General features: G+C 40.4%; 2 protein-coding genes across 5 annotated transcripts in view; one reads left to right on the forward strand and one right to left on the reverse strand.

Moving 5' to 3' along the window:
• Nucleotides 1–12,048, reverse strand: part of ERLEC1 (endoplasmic reticulum lectin 1) — a 33,407-nt gene extending 21,359 nt beyond the window's left edge. The window contains exons 1-5 of the mRNA XM_002757751.7: nt 11,723–12,048; nt 3,909–4,013; nt 2,510–2,590; nt 963–1,040; nt 597–660 (exon numbers count right to left, since the gene is read on the reverse strand). Coding sequence (XP_002757797.3) covers nt 597–660; nt 963–1,040; nt 2,510–2,590; nt 3,909–4,013; nt 11,723–11,884 — 490 coding nt within the window. The 5' untranslated portion in view covers nt 11,885–12,048. The remainder of the gene's footprint in view (nt 1–596; nt 661–962; nt 1,041–2,509; nt 2,591–3,908; nt 4,014–11,722) is intronic.
• Nucleotides 12,049–12,082: 34 nt separating this feature from the next.
• ASB3 (ankyrin repeat and SOCS box containing 3) overlaps nt 12,083–22,733 on the forward strand; it is a 109,182-nt gene continuing 98,531 nt past the window's right edge. For 2 of the 4 annotated variants that reach the window (XM_008980670.5, XM_078348325.1), the window contains exon 1: nt 12,102–12,277. The gene's annotated coding sequence lies outside the window, so the exon portion shown is untranslated. 4 annotated transcript variants of the gene reach the window in all.

Below are 22,733 nucleotides of genomic sequence, written 5' to 3' on the forward strand. Positions count from 1 at the left end.
TAACTTTGCTTAAACCAAGCAGAAGACTAACACTATATGACACTAACATGCACCTGGCATTGTTTTCACTATTTTTTGCTTTGACAAATATACTTTTTTCTTATTTATTAGTAAAGTTTTTACTAATAAAAGCTGTACATGGTGGCTCATGCTCATGCATACAATCCCAGTACTTGGGAGGTTGGGGTGGGTGGATCCCCTGAGCCAGGAGTTTAAGACCAGCCTGGGCAACATGGTGAGATTCCATCTCTACAACAAACATGAAAAGTAGTGGGCATGGTGGCATGTGCATGTGGTCCCAGCTACTTGGGAGGCTGAGGCAGGAGGATCACTTGAGCCCAGGAGGTTGAGGCTACAATGAGCTGTGTTCATGCCACTGCACTCCATCCAGCCTGGGTGACAAAGAGAGACTCTGTCTCAAAAAAAAAGAGAAAACCAAGTTTTCTTCAAAAGTTTTCTAAGGGAGAGTTCAGAAACCTATTTCAGTATTTTAAAATACACACAGTGTCCAAAAAAAAGTCTCTTAAATTACAACTTGACCATATATTTTAAACCAAATTCCCACATTACTGTCAAATCACTGGGTGGACACCAACCTTTTTCAAATAGAAGGTTCTTGGCCAACATATTCCCAAGGTAGTATTCATGAATATTTATTTTCTAATTGAAAAGTAAAATAAAAATACAGTAAGTATTTTGCAAAGACATTTTAAAGGATACAACTTTAAAACTTTTTTTTTCTTATTTATTTATTTATTTAGTTAGTTATAAGACGGGGTTTCACCATGTTGGTCAGGCTGGTCTTGAACTCCCGACCTCAGGTGATCCGCCCGCCTTGGCCTCCAAAGTGCTTGGATTACAGGCGTGAGCCACTGCGCCCGGCCAACTTTAAAACTATTAATCTCATTATTGAATTTCTTATCTTATAATGTTTCATAATAATATTGTGAAGAAAAACACACCTGACCAGTTTCTTTCTCTTCGTGGTACTGCCGAATGTGTTTTCCGTGACATACTTCGTAAGTCCAATAAGACTCAATCTAAGAAAGATGGATATATTTCAAACACAAAATCCACATAACTCAGCTGAATTACTTTTTGATATATGAAGTAGCTGAGACTTCCCCCAAGATTTCGGAGTGAGCTTTCATTAAATGATACTTATAATTATGCCTCAGAAAAATGTGAAATTCTGAAGTCTATTCATTATTTTTACTAATTAGCTATACGTGAGAATTCTGTGAAGGAAACAGGCCTAGAACACACCTGGGTCTGTAATAATTACCTGACTTAGGGATAATTTTCAGCGTAGCTTAAAAAATAACAATTAGCATTTTAAATTAAAATTCTATTACATACTTTCAGCCGGGTGCAGTGGATCATGCCTGTAATCCCAGCACTATGGGAGGCGAAGGTAGGCAGATCACTTGAGGCCAGGAGTTTGAGCCCTGCCTGGCCAACGCGGCAAAGCCCTATTTCTACTGAAAAATACAAAAAATTAGCGGGATGTGGTGGCATGTGCATGTAATCCCAGCCACTTGTGAGGCTGAGGCAGGAAAATCGCTTGAATTTGGGAAGCAGAGGTTGCAGTGAGCTGAGATCATGCTACCACACTCCAACATGGGTGACAGAGCGAGACTGTGTCTCAAAAAACAAAAGAAGAAAACTTTATTTTGACCTAAAAAACATTCAAAACAGCTTGGTAAGTGATATAATTTATTACTGGTATTATTTGGTATCTGTTGCATACATTAGACAGGAATTTAAATAAATAAGATATTATTATGAAATAACTAGCTGGGCAGAGTGGCTCATGCCTGTAATTCTAGCACTTTGAGAGGCTGACGTGGGTGGATGGCTTGAGCTCAGGAGTTTGAAACTAGTCTGGGCAACATGGTGAAAAACCTTATCTCTAAAAAAAATACAAAAATCAGCTGGGAATGGTGGTGCTAAGCTACTGGGGAGTCTGAGGTAGGAGAATAGCTAGAGCCTGGGAGGTTGGGGCCGCAGTGAGTCGTGATCATGCCACCATACTCCAGCCTGGGTGACAGACCTTTTCTCAAAAATAAAAAATAAAAATAAAAAAGAAATAACTTAGATTTATACCTAACTTAAAATCTGATACAATAGGAACAAAGAACCAAATACTGTATGTTCTCATTTATAAGTGGGAGCTAAACAATGAGAATGCATGGACACAAAGAGGGGAATAACAGACACAGGCCTTTTTGAGGATGGAGAATGGGAGGAGGGAGAGGATTAAAAAAAAAAGAAACTATTGGGGTCTATACTCATTACCTAGGTAACTAAATAATCTGTACACCAAACAAACCCCTGTGACATGCAGTTTGCCTATGTAACAACTCTGCACATGTAACCCTAAACCTAAAATAATAGTTAAAAAAAAACCTGACACAACATAAAAAAGAAGAAATGCATGAGTATTTTCAAAGGTCTTTGGCTGTTGGTAATCTGTTGTCTAGTCATTTAGTAAACATTAAATACATACTCTGTAGGAACAACTGCTTTGTTTAAATAGTGGTTCCAAAAGCTCTCTTGGATTAGGGCCTTTATAATCCTTTTCTTCTTCCTAAGAAAGAATTAGAGTTTAATACTTACAATTTTTCTAGAACTTCACTCAACTTTGCTGTTTGGTTATTAACTCATTACTCAAATCATAAATGCTTAGAAATAAAAGAGAAAAAAAGTTAAAATGTTGAACAAGAGCCTATGGTATGCCACTGCTTTCAAATGAATTTAAGTATAAAATACTGGAGCCATAGAATAATCTTTCATAGAGTTCATTCTTTCTTCTCTTAAAAAATGGTTAAAATATATTTTTGTTTTTCACAAGGCAAGAACGGAGGGAAAAAATGGTTTTTAAGTATCAGTCTCCTAACAATTCTTATAAACCTATTTCGGAATTTTTAAATGCTCATACCCAAACAAATTCTTAGCTATGAAAGCCTTAGAATAGTTGAATCTTATAGGATATATTGGAAAGTTTTAACATACTTTTCAGTTTTTCTATTTTTTTACATTTCAGATTTGAAAGCCGTGTGTGTGTGTGTGTGTGTGTGTGTCTCAAGGAATCTTAAAATAGTGGTCTTAGATTTCAAATCTGAACAAAACCCAAGAAAGCACTGAGTTTAGTATTTCTATTTTACAGATCATGAAAATATTATTTAATTGGCTTAATAAATTTATTGAGTGGAGGAAGTGAGTTTCAAATTTGTTCAAGGTTCCACAGCTAGCTATAGCCTATACCTCAGCCTCCTGGCTCCTAGGCTGGTGTCTTTTCCATTTTACCATGCTGCCTCTCCTGTTTCATCTTGAAAGAAGTCATTGCATTGAAGGATGGATAAGAGGCAGTTAGGGCATTTTAGGAGAAAGAAAAGGGCATGAACTAAGGTAGTGAGAAAGCATGAGGTACCTACAGACTTATTTATAAACAATTCTTTATTTAAACAGTCACATATACATTTAAAAATCACACCTTGCTTTAAAACTCTTATTTCTATAAAGAGAGCAAGTGTGGAGTTAGATTTTTATTTAAAACATTAATAATTCTTTGCTAATTTTTCTGAGATAAACTGCAAAATCAAAGAATTCAAGAATATTAAAAGTGATTAATATTTTTTAATTTTTTTTTTTTAAAGACAGGGTTTCACCATGTTGGCCAGGCTGGTCTTGAACTCCTGACCTCAGGTGATCCGCCCGCCTCGGCCTCCCAAAGTGCTGAGATTACAGGCGTGAGCCACCACACCCGGCAAAAGTGATTAATATTTTTATGCCAAAACAGGTTATTGACAAATCTGTGATTCAATTTTACTTCAAAGTATGTAGTTGCAATGTTGTAAATAAGTATTTTTGGTGACGGAATTATCCATATATTTATAAAAACTTACCTCATCCCCACTTGTCACAAGGGGAAGTATGCATTTATATTTTTCTTTATCTGCAGTTGTCATGATGACATAATTATCTTCTTTATACAAAACTCCAGTTGTGGGCTGCAAATTGAACAAAAAATATACATTATATTCTTCTCCTGTTAAATTGTATCACACTGAATAACTTTAGTTCTAGCTGGAACAAAGATTCTTTAAACTAATTTAACATTTCAACAGATGATTTTTTTTTAAAGGGAGGGAAAATATTCTAATACACTAACAAGAATTTTAGATTCAGGGGGTATATGTGCAGGTTTGTTACATGGATATATTGTATGATGATCAAGGGCTTCTAATATTCCTGTCACCCAAGTATTGAACATGATACCCTAGTATCTGATAGGTAGTTTGTCAGCCCTCCCTCTTTCTCCTCTTTTGGAATCTCCAGTGTTAATAGTTCTTGTCTTTGTGCATGTATTCAATGCCTAGCTTTGACTTATAAATGAAAACATACAGTATTTGGTTTTCAGTTTCTGTCTTAATTCACTTAGGATAATGACCTCCAAGCTGCCATGGTGTTGTTGCAAAAGGCGTGCTTCCATTCCTTTTTGTGGCTTCATCTATATATTTATTAATTACAAGATGAAGACAATAAGCTTTATCCTGGTGTCATAATAGGAAAAAAATGAAGAAAATAATGTTTGGAGTATAAAGAAAAAAGGAGGAATGCAATAGGCTGAAGTTAAAATAGTGATTATACTCAGTAGGGTGAGATGGGAGGATCGCTTTAGCCCAGGAGTTCAAGATCAGCTTGAGCAATATACCAAGACCCTATTACAAAAAAAAGAAAAAAGAAAAAAAGATACTGAAAGGTGGCAATGAATGTTAATCGATACACCATCACTGAACATTTATTACTGCTACTAGCAATTCCCATCTACATATAAGAATCCATAGCACCTTACAAATGTGTAGTACTCTTCAGTTCTGCTGGATGGGACATGAAAGTAATGTAATGCAGTATTTTTCATATAGGGAGAATGTATGATTTATCCACAAATAAATTCCTTTTTTTTTTTTTACAAGATGGGGTTTCACCCTGATGGCCAGGCTGATCTTGAACTACTGAACTCAGGTGATCCACCCACCTCAGCCTCCCAAAGTGCTAGGATTACAGGCGGGAGCCACTGTGCCTGGCCATAAATTCCTTTTAAAAGCAAAATTACTATAGATCCTCTGTGCTGACTTAACTTTTTTTTTAGTATATATCAGGGGTCAGCAAACTTTTGTAAAAGGCCAGAGAGTAAATATTTTAGGCTTTGTGAGGCATATGGTCTGTTGCACCTCTGCCACCTTAGCAATAAAAGTACAAAGACAATATGTAAATAAATAGGTACTATGATGTTCTAATAAAACTTTGTTTATAAAAATATGTGGTGGGACAGCACAATGGCTGTAGTTTGCCAACTTCTGGCATATATTGGCAAAATTATCCTTAAAGCTTTCTACACTATGAAACCAAACAAATTCACATTGGTTAATATGAGTCAACAGAATTTGAATAAACACTTCAACTAATATAACTGATATTATTTTAGTAAGACCAAATCTCTTCTTCCTGATAGGAGGAAATGTGATACTCATTTTATTAAGGCAGGTATTTCTGTGTTTTATGATATATGTGTTCTACGATAATTCAATTCTCTCTTCATTTTCCTCTTATGGTACTGTGCAACTATGGTACTATTATTTGGCTATTTCTGGCAAGAAAAGAACCTCTTCTTTTTTTTTTTTGAGACACAGTTTCACTGTTGTTACCCAGATGAGTGCAATGGCACCATCTTGGCTCACCACAACCTCCGCCTTCTGGGTTCAAGCAATTCTCCTGCCTCAGCCTCCCGAGTAGCTGGGACTACAGGCGTGCGCCACCATGCACAGCTAATTTTTGTTATTTTTAGTAGAGACAGGGTTTCACCTTGTTGACCAGGATGGTCTCTATCTCTTGACCTCGTGATCCACCCGCCTCGGCCTCCCAAAGTGCTGGGATTATAGGCGTGAGCCACTGCACCCGGCCTAGGAACCTCTTCTTATTAAGGACCTTTGTTCTATTCTCAATTTAACAATAATTTCTTTTTCTTTTTTTTTTTTTTTTGAGACAGGGTCTCTCACTAACCCAGGCTGAGTGCAGTGGCATGATCACAGCTCATTGCAGCCTGAACTCCTAGACTCCGGTGATCCTTCCACCTCAGCCTCCCTAGTAGCTGGAACTACAAGTATGTGCCACCATGCCCCGGTAATTTTTCTGTAGAGACGGGGTTTTGTCCTATTGCCCAGGTGAGTCTCAAACTCCTAGGCTAGAGCCATCTGCCAGCCTCTGTCTCTCAAAGTGTTGGGATTACAGGCTTGAACGACTCCCCTGCCTAACAATTCTTTACTATAATAAAACCAGTACTACTAGGCACCAAAGTAATCCTAAACACAAATGCAAATTACAGCATTTCCCCCAAGACACTAAAACAAAGCAGTAAGTACTAGCTGTATTAGCTCCAGGACAGTACTGTTTTAAGTGCTTTACATTCATTAACTCATGAATCCTCAAAACAAGCATCATGTTCATTTTTACAGAAATGGACACTAAGGCTCAGGGCTTTAACAATTTGTCCAAGATTAAAAGCCCTAGAAGTAGCAGAGCCCAGAGAATTCAAACAGATTGGCAGCATATTCTGTGTGCTCTTAACTATTTTAACATATCTGAATCAACTTCTACAAACTTTTTCTAGGTTACTATGTAGACTTGAATTATGGCCAAGGATATGTGTTTAAAAGGCCACCCTAAGTCAGATGTGCACCTGTAATCTCAGCTACTAAGGAGGCTGAGGCGGGAGAATTGCTAGAGTCCAGGAGTTTTGAGTCTAGCCTGGGCTGGACTTAGACACCATCTCTCTTAAAAAAAAAAAAAAAAAGCATTACAGATGATGAGGAAATCAAAGAGATTTGAAAGTAAAAGTTGCAAAGCTAAACTTATGAAAAAGGATTTCTCAGAAACATTTATTCAATTGTGCCAACAATTTTCTGTAAGATACAACATTCGTAATTCCTTTCAAAATGGTCTCCAAAAGGCTAACTATATAAAAAGTAACTGCTTGTTTGGAACCACAGCAAAAAAGGGAAGACAATTCTTGATGCAACCATTTGTCTCTCATTAGTTTAGGAAAGGCTGTTTTCCCAATAAAATAGACCAAATAGCAATCCTACCTGAAAACTCTTTACTGAAACAGTGAGTCACTTATTGAGACCACAAGATGTATTTTTTTGCAACTTTTACTCTACTTTTTGGTAACAGGAATTACTGAGAAAAAGTTAACCTTTTGTAATTTTTCTAAAAATTTTGATCTACTAAAATCAGAAGGATTCTGATTTTGTAAAACAGGTTCTTACTTTAAGAAAACAAAATAAGGCCGGGCGCGGTGGCTCAAGCCTGTAATCCCAGCACTTTGGGAGGCCGAGGCGGGTGGATCACGAGGTCAACAGATCGAGACCATCCTGGTCAACATGGTGAAACCCCGTCTCTACTAAAAATACAAAAAATTAGCTGGGCACGGTAGCGCGTGCCTGTAATCCCAGCTACTCAGGAGGCTGAGACAGGAGAATTGCCTGAACCCAGGAGGCGGAGGTTGCGGTGAGCCGAGATCGTGCCATTGCACTCCAGCCTGGGTAACAAGAGCGAAACTCTGTCTCAAAAAAACAAAACAAAACAAAATATAATAAATTCTGAATGTTCAGAATTACAGATTGTATAAAAAAAACTATGTAACAAGGTATTTTCAGTGTAAGAGGTAACTAGTGATTTGACACAAAGTCAGATTTTAGTAGTGATTTGACATAAAGTCGAATTTTAATATAATGAAACTAATCAGAGGTGCTGGGGTACTTTAAAAGTCAAGGAACTTAAAAAATATCTTGGCATGAGAGGAATTCCTAATGTTTGACATGGGTCTGGAGGAATTAAGATGGTTAGAGGATGAGAGATAGAACTTCTGGTAGAGGCTATAAAATACACTTGATAGAACCTGTCAACGTATATGACATTCTATAAACCATGGAGTTGGTCAAAGAGTAGTGCCTGGGAAAATCTGTAAGTAAAATATATTCTACATTAACAACAGAAGTAGACAGAAAATTAGACTGATTTGTGGTTTAATTTGGTGAAATCCATGAACTCTATGAAGTAATGAATAATTGAATTGAACATAACAACACAGAGATGATACTTCAGAAGGAAAATATATACACAAAAACAAAACTGAATGCCAAAAATCAATAAGCAAAGAATATCATAATTATTAACTAGTTAATGTAAACATTAAAAAATTCACAAATTTTTTGGCCAAGCGAGGTGGCTCATGCCTGCAATCTCAGCGCTTTGGGAGGGAGAGGCCAGAGGATGCTTGTGACCAGGAGTTTGACAACAGCATAAGCAACACAGGGAAACTCCATCTCCACCAAAATACACTAACAACCCCCATTTTACAGTTTTGGTGCTTAATACTTTTCCTAAGCAAATATGAAAGCAAGATTGTAAATTATTATATATTGTTTTGATATAAATGAATGGGAAGATGATTTAAAGCAGGTAATTTTAAAGCTTAAAAAAATTTAGACCTTCTAATCCAGTCTCTTCCAATTTCAGATGGCAGATAAAGGACCTTATCCTGTTTCATATAGCTGCTTATTAGTTAAATACTAATGTCCAACCAGTGGTCGGGCGCAGTGGCTTATGCTTGTAATCCCATCACTTTGGGAGGCCGAGATGGGCGGATCACTTGAGGTCAGGAGTTTGAGACCAGCCTAGCTGAAATGGTGAAACACCATCTCTACTGAAAATACAACAAATCAGCTGGGTATGGTGGCATACGACTATAATCCCAGCTACGGGGGAGGCTGAGGCACAAAAGTTGCTTGACCCTGAGAGGCAGAAGTTGTAGTGAGCCGAGATTTTGCGCCATTGCGCTCCAGCCTGGGTGACACAGTGAGACTCTGTCACAAACAAACCAACCAACAAACACACACAGATGTCCAACCAACTGGCCTATTAAAAAAAAAAATGGCAGCGCCAGGTGAAAAGGGCAGTAGGTTTTTTTTTTTTTTTTTTTGAGAGAGACTCTTTTCCTGTCACCCACGCTGGAGTGATCTCGGATCACTGCAACTTCTGCCTCCCAGGTTCTCTTGCCTCAGCCTCCCAAGTAGCTGTAACTACAGGTATGAGCCACCATACCCAGCTAATTTTTGTATTTTATGTAGAGCTGGGGTTTCCCCATGTTGCCTAGGATGGTCTCAAACTCCTGGCCTGAAGTGATCCACCCAGCTCAGTCTCCCAAAATGTTGGGATTATAGACGTGAGCCACAACACCCAGACAATAGTTTCAGTTAAATGCATCAGCAAAGGGAAGCCTTAAAATTACAGAAGTAGTTAAGAAAAAAAAAAACAGAAGACCAATGATAATGATTATTGTGGCTTATTTTTACACGAGGGACATAGGCCCTTTGCCAATTCATAGAACAACATCTCTAGATTTTTCTCAAAATAACACAGACTTAAAGAAAAAAAGCCAGATGCAATGGTGAGCACCAGTAGTCCTCGCTGCTCAGGAGGCTAAGGGAGGAGGATCACTTGAGCCCAGGAGTTTGAGTCTGTAGTGAGCATGATCATGCAGATAAATACCTACTGCACTCCAGTCTTTAAAAAAAGAATATTTTTTGAAACAAAATTGTTAGATATGTGAAAGGTTGGTATAACATATGCTAAGACTGAAAAAAATGGAATGACAATTTGGTAGTGATCTCTCAAAATGCTAGTTTTAGTCGCTCACTTATAGGTCAGTAGGTTTTCAGGACTGCATATCAGCATTTTTTTAAAATTAAAAAGAAACCCCACAGGTGCAAGAGTAAAAAATGTTAATGGGCTGGGTGTAGTGGCTCATGCCTGTAATTCCAGCACTTTGGGAGGCTGAAGAGGGCGATTCACAAGGTCAGGAGTTCAGGACCAGCCTGGCCAATATGGTGAAACCCTGTCTCTACTAAAAATACAAAAAAATTAGCGGGGCATGGTGGCAGATGCCTGCAATCTCAGCTACTTTGGAGGCTAAGGCAGGAGAACTGATTGAACCCGGGAGGCAGAGGTTGCAGTGAGCCGAGACTGCATCAGAGCAAGACTCCATCTCAAAAAAAAAAAAAAAAGTTAATGACATAGTTCTTCAAACGTTTGCCATGTTCACTCCAAGTGTGCTCTTTGTATACAACAACGGAGATTAAAGTATTCTCATCTAAGCCTGCTAATGTTATATCTGATTTATAACAAAATTTTATATCGATATTTTAATATGTCAATATTTCGTGGCATTAATACAAAGAGAAATTTGACTTCCCAGAAAAATATTTACTTAGATAAATTCAGAAACCATTGAACAAACAGAATGGGAGAACAAGGGCTGGAGAAACAAAATAGCTGTGAAAAATAAGCCAAGAAACTGATATTTGGTTCATGCATGTAATCCCAGCACTTTGGAAGGCTGAGACAGCAGGACTGCTTGAGCTCAGGAGTTCGGGATCATCCTGGGCAACAAAGTGAGTCCCTGTCTCAAGGAAAAAAAAATTAGCTAGGAATGGTGGTGTTTGCCTATAGTCCCAGCTACTAGGAGGCTGAGGCAGGAGGATCTTTTGAGCCCAGGAGGTTGAGGCTACAGCCAGTGGCAACAGTGCCACTGCACTTTAGGCTGGGCAACAGCCTGAGACCCTGTCTCAAAAAACAAAAAAACCCCAACCAAGCCTAAAACCCCCTAACATTTGCAAATAGAAAGTTATGTGGTAATAACATCCATTAACTTGATGTATCTTCTTTTGACATCATAGTTATCACTTACTGTTTCAATGAAATGATAATGAAACAATATTATAAGGTATCCCAAGTTGAATGCTTAAAGGTAATTGGAATAAAAAGTGAACAAAAATGCTTTTTCTGGGACTTCAATATGAAATAAATAAGTTAATTACTACACGGTTAAGTGTCATAAGAATACAATTTTTATAGGCCTGCAATAGGTACACGTGGACAGGAAGACTTTTCAGCAGTCCACTCCCCCAAAACTGAATTTTCACTTCGGTGAGGTTATAAATATTTTCTTCACTATAGAAAAACTCAACTTAAAAATTCATGTTCCAGGGACTCAAACAACAGTCGTAATACATGAAAACTGCAAAGGATATTCTGCATAAAGGGTCGTTAACATCTCACAGACCAAATAGCCCTCTCAGAAACAACTCTGAAAGGAAAAGGTTCCCTGGGTGCTGAGCGTTTGCGTACGTCCATATGTGTATACAAAAGAGGGAGAACGAACACGAGAGAAGGAACTCGCGTCTGAAGTACTGTGGTGTCGGCAGGGCGCTGCATAATACTGAAGGAAGTAAGTCTGCTGGTGGAGAAAGAGGCACAATTAATTTTCCAAAAGGAAGATGCGTAGGTGCACCTGACGTTTTTCTACAAAAGATGCTTCTGCAGGGTGGGAGTGTTGGGAAGCAAGGTCTAGTGCGACAGAATTAAAAAGGTGAAGAGCAGGTGATCGCTGGATCCCTAACATTCAGCAAGGGGCACACATCCACATAATGTGGGAACGAATGAATGAATGAACGCGAGGTAAAAGCAGCTTAGGCTTGGGGAAGGTAAGAGTCTGCAGAGAAGGACTTGGGGAGAAAAAGCAAAGAAAACCAAGGGAAGAGGCCGAACCCTCAGTGTCAGGAGAATGGGTGGCTTCAGGGTTCGTGAAAGCACTGACCAGAGAGAACTCGGTGCCCGGCCAGTTGACTCGGAAAGGGATGTCATCGCTGAGCGGAGGGAGCGCTCGGCCGCCGCCAGACGCTTCCAGGAGGCCGCAGAGGACTAGTAACACCGGCCCGCCAGGGACCAGATTCCGTACGCCGCCGCCTCCTTCCTCCATCCTCCGCCGCCGCTTTCTCCAGCCGCCGCCACAATCTCCTCTGCTGGAGGAGAGGAGGAGGAGGTGGAGGAGGAGGAGGAGGCGGCGGGACTATAAAGCGCCCGGGTAGCCCGGGCCCAACCGCCGCCACGTCTCCTTCCGGAGAGCCCGGCAACGCCGCCTCCGCCCCCTTGAGCCTGTTGTCACAGTTTCCGGGGCAGACGCCATATCAACATCCGGGGGCCGCGGAGCCGTCCGCCTACGGGAGCCGCGACGTCGGTTGCGCTTCACTCATTTTCGGACCACAGCAGCCTCGCGGTGGGGGTCGAAAGCTGCGGCCTTCTCGGACGCAGCGCTGAGAGACCCGGCCTCGGACCAGCCTTTTCGGCGTACAAGCGGCAACACTGCAAGCCGGTGAGTCCCGGCGGCGGCGGCCGCTTCCTGAAGCCACTCGCGCTGTTCTCCATGGGTGGGCAGAGGTTTGGCCCACACGGAGTGATAGCGCGAAGAAGACGGTGTGAACCGTGCGGGTGCGAGTCCTTAGATGAGAAAATTCGAAGTAGCAATGACACGTGAGAAGTGGCCGTGTTCCTGACTGATCAGCCTTCTCGCTGCTTTTCTTCTTCTTTTTCTCCTCATTTGGCATGTTTACTTCATCTTTCCCGCCTGAAGCTTCTCTCCACCTCTTCTGCTGTAGACCGTGGGCATCTCGTTACTTAATAGCTTCTGAGGAACGCAGGGCAGTTTGTTCAGCTACTGCAACTCTGTGTCAGGGTAAAGCTGGGGTGAGGAAGCCCGCCATCTCCCACTAGCAGAGTACTGCGTGCCTCGGAATTTGACATGGCGGGAGACTCGTGGAATGGGCGGCTAGAAATCACAACCCTACATTTCTACCCCAAGTGGGGCTCCTCCATCTCTAGAGTGAAGTGTTGGGATATTGTTTTATCGAGGAAGCCGATAAGGTTCCTTATGTGAGGTTCAGCGCCAGATGAATGTGTGGTTATGAACTGTCACGTCTGACTGCATCCCAAAATTAGACAAAAAGTTTTGGTTCTTCACCCCCTCTTTAGAAAAAAATGCCCTTGTCTGTTTTGATCTCCAATATGAGGGACATGCTTTAGAGCAATTACCTGTTTTTTCCTGCGAGTTGGGAAAGTTAGAAAGTCTTGCTAGATCTGTTAAGTACTGGTCGCCCCCCTCCCCAACTCCTCAGATTTGAACCAAATCAAAAAGCAGGAAGAGCAGTCGCATTTTCCATCTTTAAAAATTTCTTTTTAAAATAAGGAATCCACAATATCAAAGAAAATAACTTTGTTCAGAATTGTTGTTCGCTAATTATATTCAGCATTTCTTATTAATGCTTAATGTGTGCCAGACCACTGGGAATTTTCTTGTTGTTTGTTTTGAGACAGTCTCACTCTGTCGCCCAGGCTGGAGTGCAGAGGCATGATCTCTGCCCACTGCAACCTCCATCTCCTGAGTTCAAGGAATTCTTTTTTCTCAGGCTGACAAGTAGGTGGGATTACGGTGCACACCGCCACACCCTAATTTTTGTAATTTTAGTAGAGATAGGGTTTCACCAAGTTAGCCAGGCTGGTTTCGAACTCCTGACCTCGGGTGATCCCTCTGCCTCAGCCTCCGAAAGTGCTGGGATTACAGGCCTGAGCCACTGTGCCTGGTCCCACTGGGATTGGTAACATGGCAAATAAATGAGTTTCTGTCTTCAGTCTCTCAGTCTAGCCAGGGAGACTGTACAAATAAATAACTGCAAACTATTGTGGTAGTAATAACAGTTAACTTGTTTTTTTTTAGCTTTTATTCTGTGCTAAGCATTATTCCAAGTACTAGGCTAAGTGCTAGTCCAAGTCATGAAGGAAAAGAGATGTATTTGACTAAATAAAAATGTAAACTTTTTGTGAGGTCCTGTTTTAGCAGTTAGGGCTATAGTGATTGAATCTGTGCTCAGTAGAACTGATGTTCAAGTAAGAGGGGGACTTATATAAGTAAAATAATTTCTGTATTGGTAAGTGCTGCAAAGACACTAGGGTTCTGTGAAAAAGAATACCTGTGGGATGTGTTGCTTTTGGTAGGTAGGTCAGAGGAGACTTCTGTGAGGAAGTGTCACTTGAGGTGTAACCTGAATGATGAAAAGAAGGGAGCCACACACCAGGCAGAGGCCCTGAGTCAGGAATGAGTGTTGGAGTGATAGAAAGAAGGCCAGTGTGGCTGGAGTGTTAAGAGGAAAGTGGTAGAAGTTTGAGAGGCAGAAAGAGGCCAGGGAGACACAGCCTGTAGGCAGGAGAGTGGAGGGCCTGTACATTTGTGAGGATCATTGTGGCTGCTTTGTGGAAAATTGATTATTGTGGGTGTTGTGGGTTGGATTGTGTTCCCCAAAAGGATATGTTTAAGTCCTATCTCCTAGAGCCTGTGAGTGTCAACTTACTTGGTATAGGATCTTTGCAGATATTATTCAAGTTAAGATGAGGTCATACTGAATCAGAGGGGTCCCTAATCCAACGACTGGTATCTTTATAAGAAGAGGGAAATATGGATACAGACGGACACACAGGGAGAATGCCATGCCATGAAGGAGGAGGCAGACATTGGAGGGATGTGTCTATAAACCAAAGATTGCCAGTAATCACCACAGGCTAGGAAGAGGCAAGGAAGAATCCTTTCCTAGAGCTTTCAGAGAGAGCATGGCCCTGCTGACATCTTGATTTCCAACTTCTGGTTTCTAGAATTGAGAGACAATTTATGTTGAATAAGCTGTTCCGTTTGTGGTAATTTGTTACAGCAGCCCCAAGAAGGTAATAGAGGATGAAAACCAAAAAGTATGTGGGAAACATCTCAACCAATTTAGAAGTTTATTTTGTCAAGGTTAAGGACATGTCAGTGATATAGCCCCAGGAGGTCCTGACAACATGTGCCCTAAGTGGTCAGGCTACAGCTTGGGTTTTATACATTTTAAGGAGCCATAAGACATCAATCAATACAAATATTCTATTTTTTATTTATATGTTGATTCTTAAACATTGAAAACCCATAAACTGCTGGGCGCGGTGGCTCCTGCCTGTAATCCCAGCACTTCCGGAGGCCAAGGTCAGTGGATTACCTGAGGTTGGGAGTTTGAGACCAGCCTGACCAACATGGAGAAACCCTGTCTCTTCAGAACATACAAAATTAGCTGAGCATGGTGGTGCATGCCTGTATTCCCAGCTCCTGGGAGGCTGAGGCAGGAGAATTGCTTGAACTCCGGGAGGCAGAGGTTGTGGTGAGCCGAGATCGCGCCATCGCACTTCAGCCTGGGCAATGAGCAAAACTCTGTCTCAAAAAAAAAGAAAAGAAAACCCATAAACTACCATGCAAGCATCATGTGCTATAAAACCAGGAAGTGTGATTGAATCTGCAGTGAAAAAATGTAATTCTACCTCTGCTAATGAAGATATCCTATTAGCTTTCTAATAATGGTACTGTATTTGCTTAAATGAATTCATTTTGCTCCTAAAGCTATATTTCCAGCTCTCTCACATGTAATTTAGACTAGTTGCATACCTGTTTTCTGAGATTCCTTTGTATCATCTCTGGGTTAGGTCTACTGCTTTATGTATTCCATGCCCTCATTTGTCACAGATTTTCTTCCCACCTTGTTGGGGTATAACTAATTTCAAGCAATTTTTTTCAGAAAGGATTAAACAGTTAATTTAATTTCCACAGGCTTCATATGTCTGAATCCCTTTACCTTGCCTGCTTATTTAATTGATAGCTTGCAAATAGACTTAGTCCACCATCATTTTGTTTTCCTCAAAACTTTGAAGACATTCTGTTGCTTTTCAGCATCTAGTGTATCTTATGACAAGTCTAATGCCAGTCTCTTTCTTTTGCAGGTATCGTAGTATTTTCTCTGGAAGATTTTATTAGACTCTTTATCATTGGTTCTGTGATATTTTACGAGAGTGTTTCTAGGTGGTGAGTCTTTTTTTCGTTCATCCTTCTTGGCACTCTGAGTCTTGTTTTTCACTTCTGGGAAATTTTCTTCAATTATTTCTTTAAATATGTTCTTATATTTTCTCTGTTCTTTTCAGAATTTAGATAGAGTCTTCCAAATACATTTAGATAGAGTCTTCCAAATACAGAGGAAAAGATAAAAAGAAAAAATATATAATATGAAGGATCAATCCAAGAGGTCCATTTCCTTTCAATTGTTTTCACTTTCTTTTTTCAGTGGATGTGCTTTATATATATATATATAAATTTATTTATTTTTATTTTTTTATTTTACTTTAGGTTCTGGGGTACATGTGCAAAACATGCAGGATTGTTGCATAGGTACATACATGGCAATGTGGTTTGCTGCCTCCATCCCCCCTGTCACCTATATCTGGCATTTCTCCGCCTGTTATCCCTCCCCAACCTCCCTACCCTCTGCTGTCCCTCCCCTATTCCCCACCAACAGACCCCAGTGTGTGATGCTCCGCTCCCTATGTCGAAGTGTTCTCATTGTTCAACACACGCCTATGAGTGAGAACATGCAGTGTTTGTTTTTCTGTTCTTGTGTCAGTTTGCTGAGAATGATGGTTTCCAAATTCATCAATGTCCCCACAAAAATGAACTCATTGTTTTTCATGGCTGCATAGTATTCCATGATATATATGCACCACATTTTCCTTGTCCAGTTTATCATCAATGGGCATTTGGGTTGGTTCCAGGTCTTTGCTCTTGTAAACAGTGCTGCAGTGAACATACGCATGCGTGTGTCTTTATAATAGAATGATTTATAATCCTTTGGATATATAACCAGTAATGGGATTGCTGGGTCATATGGAATTTCTATTTCTAGGTCCTTGAGGAATTGCCACACTGTCTTCCACAATGGTTGAACTAATTTACACTCCCACCAGCAGTGTAAAAGTGTTTCTATTTCTCCACATCCTCTCCAGCATCTGTTGTCTCCAGATTTTTTAATGATCGCCATTCTAACTGGTGTGAGATGGTATCTCATTGTGGTTTTGATTTGCATTTCTTGAATGACCAGTGATGATGAGCATTTTTTCATGTTTGTTGGCCTCCTGTATGTCTTCTTTTGTAAAGTGTCTGTTCATATCCTTTGCCCACTTTTGAATGGGCTTGTTTTTTTCTTGTAAATCTGTTTTAGTTGTTTGTAGATTCTGGATATTAACCCTTTGTCAGATGGGTAGATCGCAAAAATTTTTTCCTATTCTGTTGGTTGCCAGTTCATGCTAATGATTGTTTCTTTTGCTGTACAGAAGCTCTGGAGTTTAATTAGATCCCATTTGTCTATTTTGGCTTTTGTTGCCAGTGCTTTTAGTGTTTTAGTCATGAAGTCCTTGCCAATGCTTATGTCCTGAATGGTTTTGCCTAGGTTTTCTTCTAGGGTTTTTATGGTGTTAGACCTTATGCTTAAGTCTTTAATTTATCTGGAGTTAATTTTAGTGTAAGATGTCAGGAAGGGGTCCAGTTTCTGCTTTCTGCACATAGCTAGCCAGTTTTCCTAACACCATTTATTAAACAGGGAATCCTTTCCCCATTGCTTGTTTTCATCAGGTTTGTCAAAGATCAGATGGTTGTAGATGTGTGATGTTGGCTCTGAGGCCTCTGTTCTGTTCCTTTGGTCTATATCTCTGTTTTGGTACGAGCACCATGCTGTTTTGATTACTGTAGCCTTGTAGTATAGTTTGAAGTCAGGGAGTGTGATGCCTTCAGCTTTGTTCTTTTTGCTTAGAATTGTCTTGGCTATGCGGGCTCTCTTTTGGTTCTATATGAAGTTTAAGGTGGTTTTTTCTAGTTCTGTGAAGAGGTTCATAGGTAGCTTTATGGGGATAGCATTGAATCTATGAATTACTTTGGGCATTATGGCCATTTTCACAATATTGATTCTTCCTAACCATGAGCATGGAATGTTTTTCCATCCGTTTGTGTCCTCTCTTATTTCGTTGAGCAGTGGTTTGTAGTTCTTGAAGAGTTCCTTTACATCCTTTGTTAGTTGTATTCCTAGGTATTTTATTCTGTTTATAGCAATTGTGAATGGTAGTTTGTTCTTGATTTGGCTCTCTTAAAGTCTGTTATTGGTGTATAGAAATGTTTGTGATTTCTGCACGTTGATTTTGTATCCTGAGACTTTGGTGAAGTTGCATATCAGTTTCAGAAGATTTTGGGCCCAGACGATGGGGTCTTCTAAATATACAATCATGTCATCTGCAAATAAAGACAATTTGACTTGCTCCTTCCCTAATTGAATACCCTTTATTTTTTTTTTCTTGCCTGATTGCTCTGGCTAGAACTTCCAATACTATAATGAATAGGAGGGGTGAGAGAGGGCATCCTTGTCTAGTGCCTGATTTCAAAGGGAATGTTTCCAGTTTTTGCCCATTCAGGATGATATTGGCCATGGGTTTGACGTAAATAGCTTTTATTATTTTGAGATACGTTCCGTCGATACCTAGTTTATTGAGAGTTTTTAGCATAAAGGGCTGTAGAATTTTGTTGAAGGCCTTCTGTGCATCATTTGAGATAATCATATGGTTTTTGTCTTTGGTTCTGTTTATGTGGTTGATTACATTTATAGACTTATATGTTGAACCAGTCTTGCATCCCCGGGATGAAGCCTACTTGATCATGGTGGATAAGCCTTTTGATGTGCTGTTGTAATCGGTTGGCCAGTGTTTAAGGGAAGATTTTTGCATCTATGTTCATCATGGATATTGGCCTGAAGTTTTCTTTTTTAGTTGAGTCTCTGCTGGGTTTTGTTATCAGGATGATGTTGGTCTCATAAAATAATTTGGGAAGGATACCTTCTTTTTGGATTGTTTGGAATTGTTTCAGGAGTGGTACCAACTCCTGTCTGGTAGAATTCAGCTGTGAACCCACCTGGACCTGGGCTTTTTTTGGTTGGTAGGCTATTAATTGCTACCTCAACTTCAGCCCTTGTTATTGGTCTATCCAGGGTTTCAGCTTCTTTCTGGTTTAGGCTTGGGAGGGTGCAAGTGTCCACAAATTTATCCATTTCTTGCAGGTTTACTGGTTTTTGTGCATAGAGTTGTTTGTAGTAATCTCTGATGGTAGTTTCTATTTCTATGGAATCGGTGGTCATATCCCCTTTATCATTTTTTATTGTATCCATTTGGTTTTTCTCTCTTTTCTTTTTTATTAATCTGGCTAGTGGTCTATTTTGTTGATCTCTTTAAGAAACCAGCTCCTGGATTTATTGATTTTTTTTTTTTGAAGGGTTTTTTTATATGTCTGTCCTTCAGTTCTGCTCTGATCTTAGTTATTTCTTGTCTTCTGCTAGCTTTTGAGGTTTTTTGATCTTGCTTCTCTAGCTCTTTCAATTTTGGTGGTAGGACATCAATTTTAGATCTTCCCTTGTTTCTCATGTGGGCGTTTATTGCTATAAATTTTCCTCTAGATACTGCTTTAAATGTGTCCCAGAGATTCTGGTACATTGTTTCTTTGTTCTCATTGGTTTTGAAGAACATCTTTATTTCTGCCTTCATTTCATTGTTTATCCAGTCAACATTCAAGAGCCAGTTGTTCAGTTTCCATGAAGTTTTTTCTTAATCCTGAGTTGTAATTTAATTGCACTGTGGTCTGAGAGACTGTTTGTTATGATTTCCATTCTTTTGCATTTGCTGAGGAGTGATTTACTTCCAATTATGTGGTCAGTTTTAGAGTAGGTATCATGTGGTACTGAGAAGGATGTATATTCTGTGGATTTGGGGTGGAGAGTTCTATATTAGGTTTTCTTGGTCTAGATCTGAATTCAAGTCCTGGATATCCTTGTTAATTTTCTGTCTCATTGATCTGTCTAATGTTGACAGTGGAGTGTTAAAGTCTCCCACTATTATTGTGTGGGAGTCTAAGTCTCTTTGTAGGTTGTTAAGAACTTGCTTTATGTACCTGGGTGCTCCTGTATTTGGTACATATATATTTAGGATCGTTAGCTCCTCTTGTTGCATTGATCCTTTTACCATTATGTAATACCCTTCTTTGTCTCTTTTGATCTTTTTATCAGAGACTAAGATTGCAACTCCTGCTTTTTTTTGCTCTTCATTTGCTTGGTAAATCTTCCTCTGTCCCTTTATTTTGAGCCTATGTATGTCCTTGCATGTGAGATTGGTTTCCTGCATACAGCACACCAATGGCTTTTGACTTTTTATTCAATTTGCCAGTCTGTGTCTTTTAATTGGGGCATTTAGCCCATTTACATTTAAGGTTTATATTGTTAGAAAAGAAAAAAAAAGGTTAATACGGTTATATGTGAATTTGATCCTGCCATTTTGATGCTAGCTGGTTGTTTTGCCCATTAGTTGATGCAGTTTCTTGTGTCGACACTTTTTACCATTTGGTACGGTTTTGGAGTGGTTGGTTCTGGTTGTTCCTTTCTATGTTTAGTGCTTCTTTCAGGAGCTCTTGTAAGGCAGACATGGTTTTGATGAGATCTCTGAGCAATTGCTTGTTGATAAAAGATTTTATTTCTCCTTCGCTTATGAGGCTTAGTTTGGCTGGATATGAAATTCTAGGTTTAAAGTTCTTTTCCTTAAGGATGTTGACTATTGGCCCCCACTCTCTTCTGGCTTGTAGAGTTTCTGTCGAGAGATCCGCAGTAAGTCTGATGGGCTTCCCTTTGTGGGTAACCCGACCCTTCTCTCTGCCTGCCCTTAATATTTTTTCCTTCATTTCAACCCTGGTGAATCTCACAATTATGTGCCTTGGGGTTGCTTTTCTTGAGGATTATCTCTGTGGTGTTCTCTGTATTTCCTGGACTTGAATATTGCCCTGCCTTGCTAGGTTGGGGAAGTTCTGGCTGATATCCTGAAGAGTGTTTTCCAGCTTGGATTCATACTCTCCATCACATTCAGGTATATCTATCAAATGTAGATTAGGTCTTTTCACATAGCCCCGTATTTCTTGGAGGCTTTGTTCATTTCTTTTCACTTTTTTTCTCTAACCTTGCCTTCGCATTTTATTTCATTGAGTTGATCTTCAGTCTCTGATATCCTTTCTTCTGCTTGGTTGATTTAGCTATTGAAACTTGTATATGCTTCGCGAAGTTTTCACGTTGTGTTTTTCAGCTCCATTAAGTCATTTATATTCTTCTCTAAGCTGTTTATTTTCGTTAGCATTTCATCAAACCTTTTTTCAAAGTTCTTAGTTTCTTTGCATTGGGTTAGAACATGTTCTTTTAGCTCAGAGAAGTTTATTATTACCCACCTTCTGAAGCCTGTTTCTGTCATCAGACTCATTCTCCATCCAGCCTTGTTCCTTTGCTGGTGATGAGTTTTGATCCCTTGGAGGAGAAGAGGCGTTCTGTTTTTTGGTGTTTTCATCCTTTTTGCACTGGTTTCTTCCCATCTTAGTGGCTTTATTTACCCGTGGTCTTGGTGGTTGGTGACTTTTGAATGGGTTCTCTGAGTGGATGTCCTCTTTGTTGATGATGAAGTTATTTCTGTTTTTTAGTTTTCCTTCTAACAGGCCCCTCTGCTGTAGGACTGCTGGAGGTCCACTCCAGTCCCTGCTTGCCTGGGGATCACCTGTGGCAGCTGCAGAACAGTAAGGGTTGCTGCCAGTTTCTTCTTCTGTTATCTTCGTCCCAGAAGGATACCTGTCAAATGTCAGCCTGAGCTCTCCTTTATGAGGTGACTCTTTGGATATACGGTGGTCAGGGAGCTGCTTGAGGAGACAGTTTGTCCCTGATAGGAGCTCAGGTGCTGAGCTGTGAGCTCTGTTCTGTTCAGAGCTGCTGGGCAGGTACGTTTAAGTCTGTTGTAGCAGAACCCATAACTGCCTTTTTTCTCCCAGGTGCTCTGTCCTGGCAAGGTGGGGCTTTATTTATAAGTTCCCAACATGCTGCTGCCTTTTTTCAGAGCTGCCCTGCCCTGCCCAGCAACAAGGTAGCCTAGTCACAGTCTGCCAGCAGAGGCATTGCTGAGCTGCCATGGGCTCTGCCCAGCTGCTATGTGAACTTTCTTGCGTTTTTTTTTTTTTTTTTTTTTTAAGACGGGGTTTCACCACATTGGTCAGGCTGGTCTTGAACTCCCAACCTCAGGTGATCCACCCCGCCTTGGCCTCCAAAGTGCTCGGATTACAGGCGTAAGCCACCACACCCGGTGTGGTTTTGTTTATAGAAGTATGGTCAGAACTGCCTCGGTAATGGCGGTCTGCCTCAGTAATGGCGGACTGCCTCGGTAATGGTGGATTGCCTTGGTAATGGCGGACTGCCTTGGTAATGGTGGACTGCCTCGGTAATGGTGGATTGCCTTGGTAATGGCGGACTGCCTTGGTAATGGTGGACTGCCTCAGTAATGGTGGACGTCCTTCCCTCAGCAGAACGGGACCCTCCTGGGTCCAGCTGCAGTTGCTGGGAAACTCTCAGTCCAGAGCGTTTCAGATTGCTGGTCTTTGTGGGGGTGGGACCCTCTGAGCCAGATCACCTGGCTCCTTGTTTCAGCCCCCTTTTTTTCAGTTGAATGGGTGGCTCTGTCTCCCAGATGTTCCAGGTGCCAGTTGAAATGGCTTCCCAGATTTGTGTGAGTTTCTGTGCGGAAAACTCCCCGCTGCACTAGCTGAAACAGCCATGCTGGAAACTCATGGTACTTTTCAGCCCAGGAATCTCCTGGTCTGTGGGCAGTAATAACTTGTTTGGAAATGCAGTGTTCACTCACCCTCTGCATTGTTCTTGCTGGGAACTGCACTCCAGAGCTGTTCCGATTTGGCCATCTTGGATCCAGTCCCTCTGGTTGTGCTTTTTTCCATAGTTTCTAGTTACTGGTTTCAGATGAATGCATTGTTCTCATGACATGAATTTCTTTGAGGATAACACTTATAATTATTAAATATTTTTCTCCCATTC

This window comes from Callithrix jacchus, chromosome 14, assembly GCF_049354715.1.
Source record: "Callithrix jacchus isolate 240 chromosome 14, calJac240_pri, whole genome shotgun sequence".
In the NCBI taxonomy this organism is placed as follows: domain Eukaryota; kingdom Metazoa; phylum Chordata; class Mammalia; order Primates; family Cebidae; genus Callithrix; species Callithrix jacchus.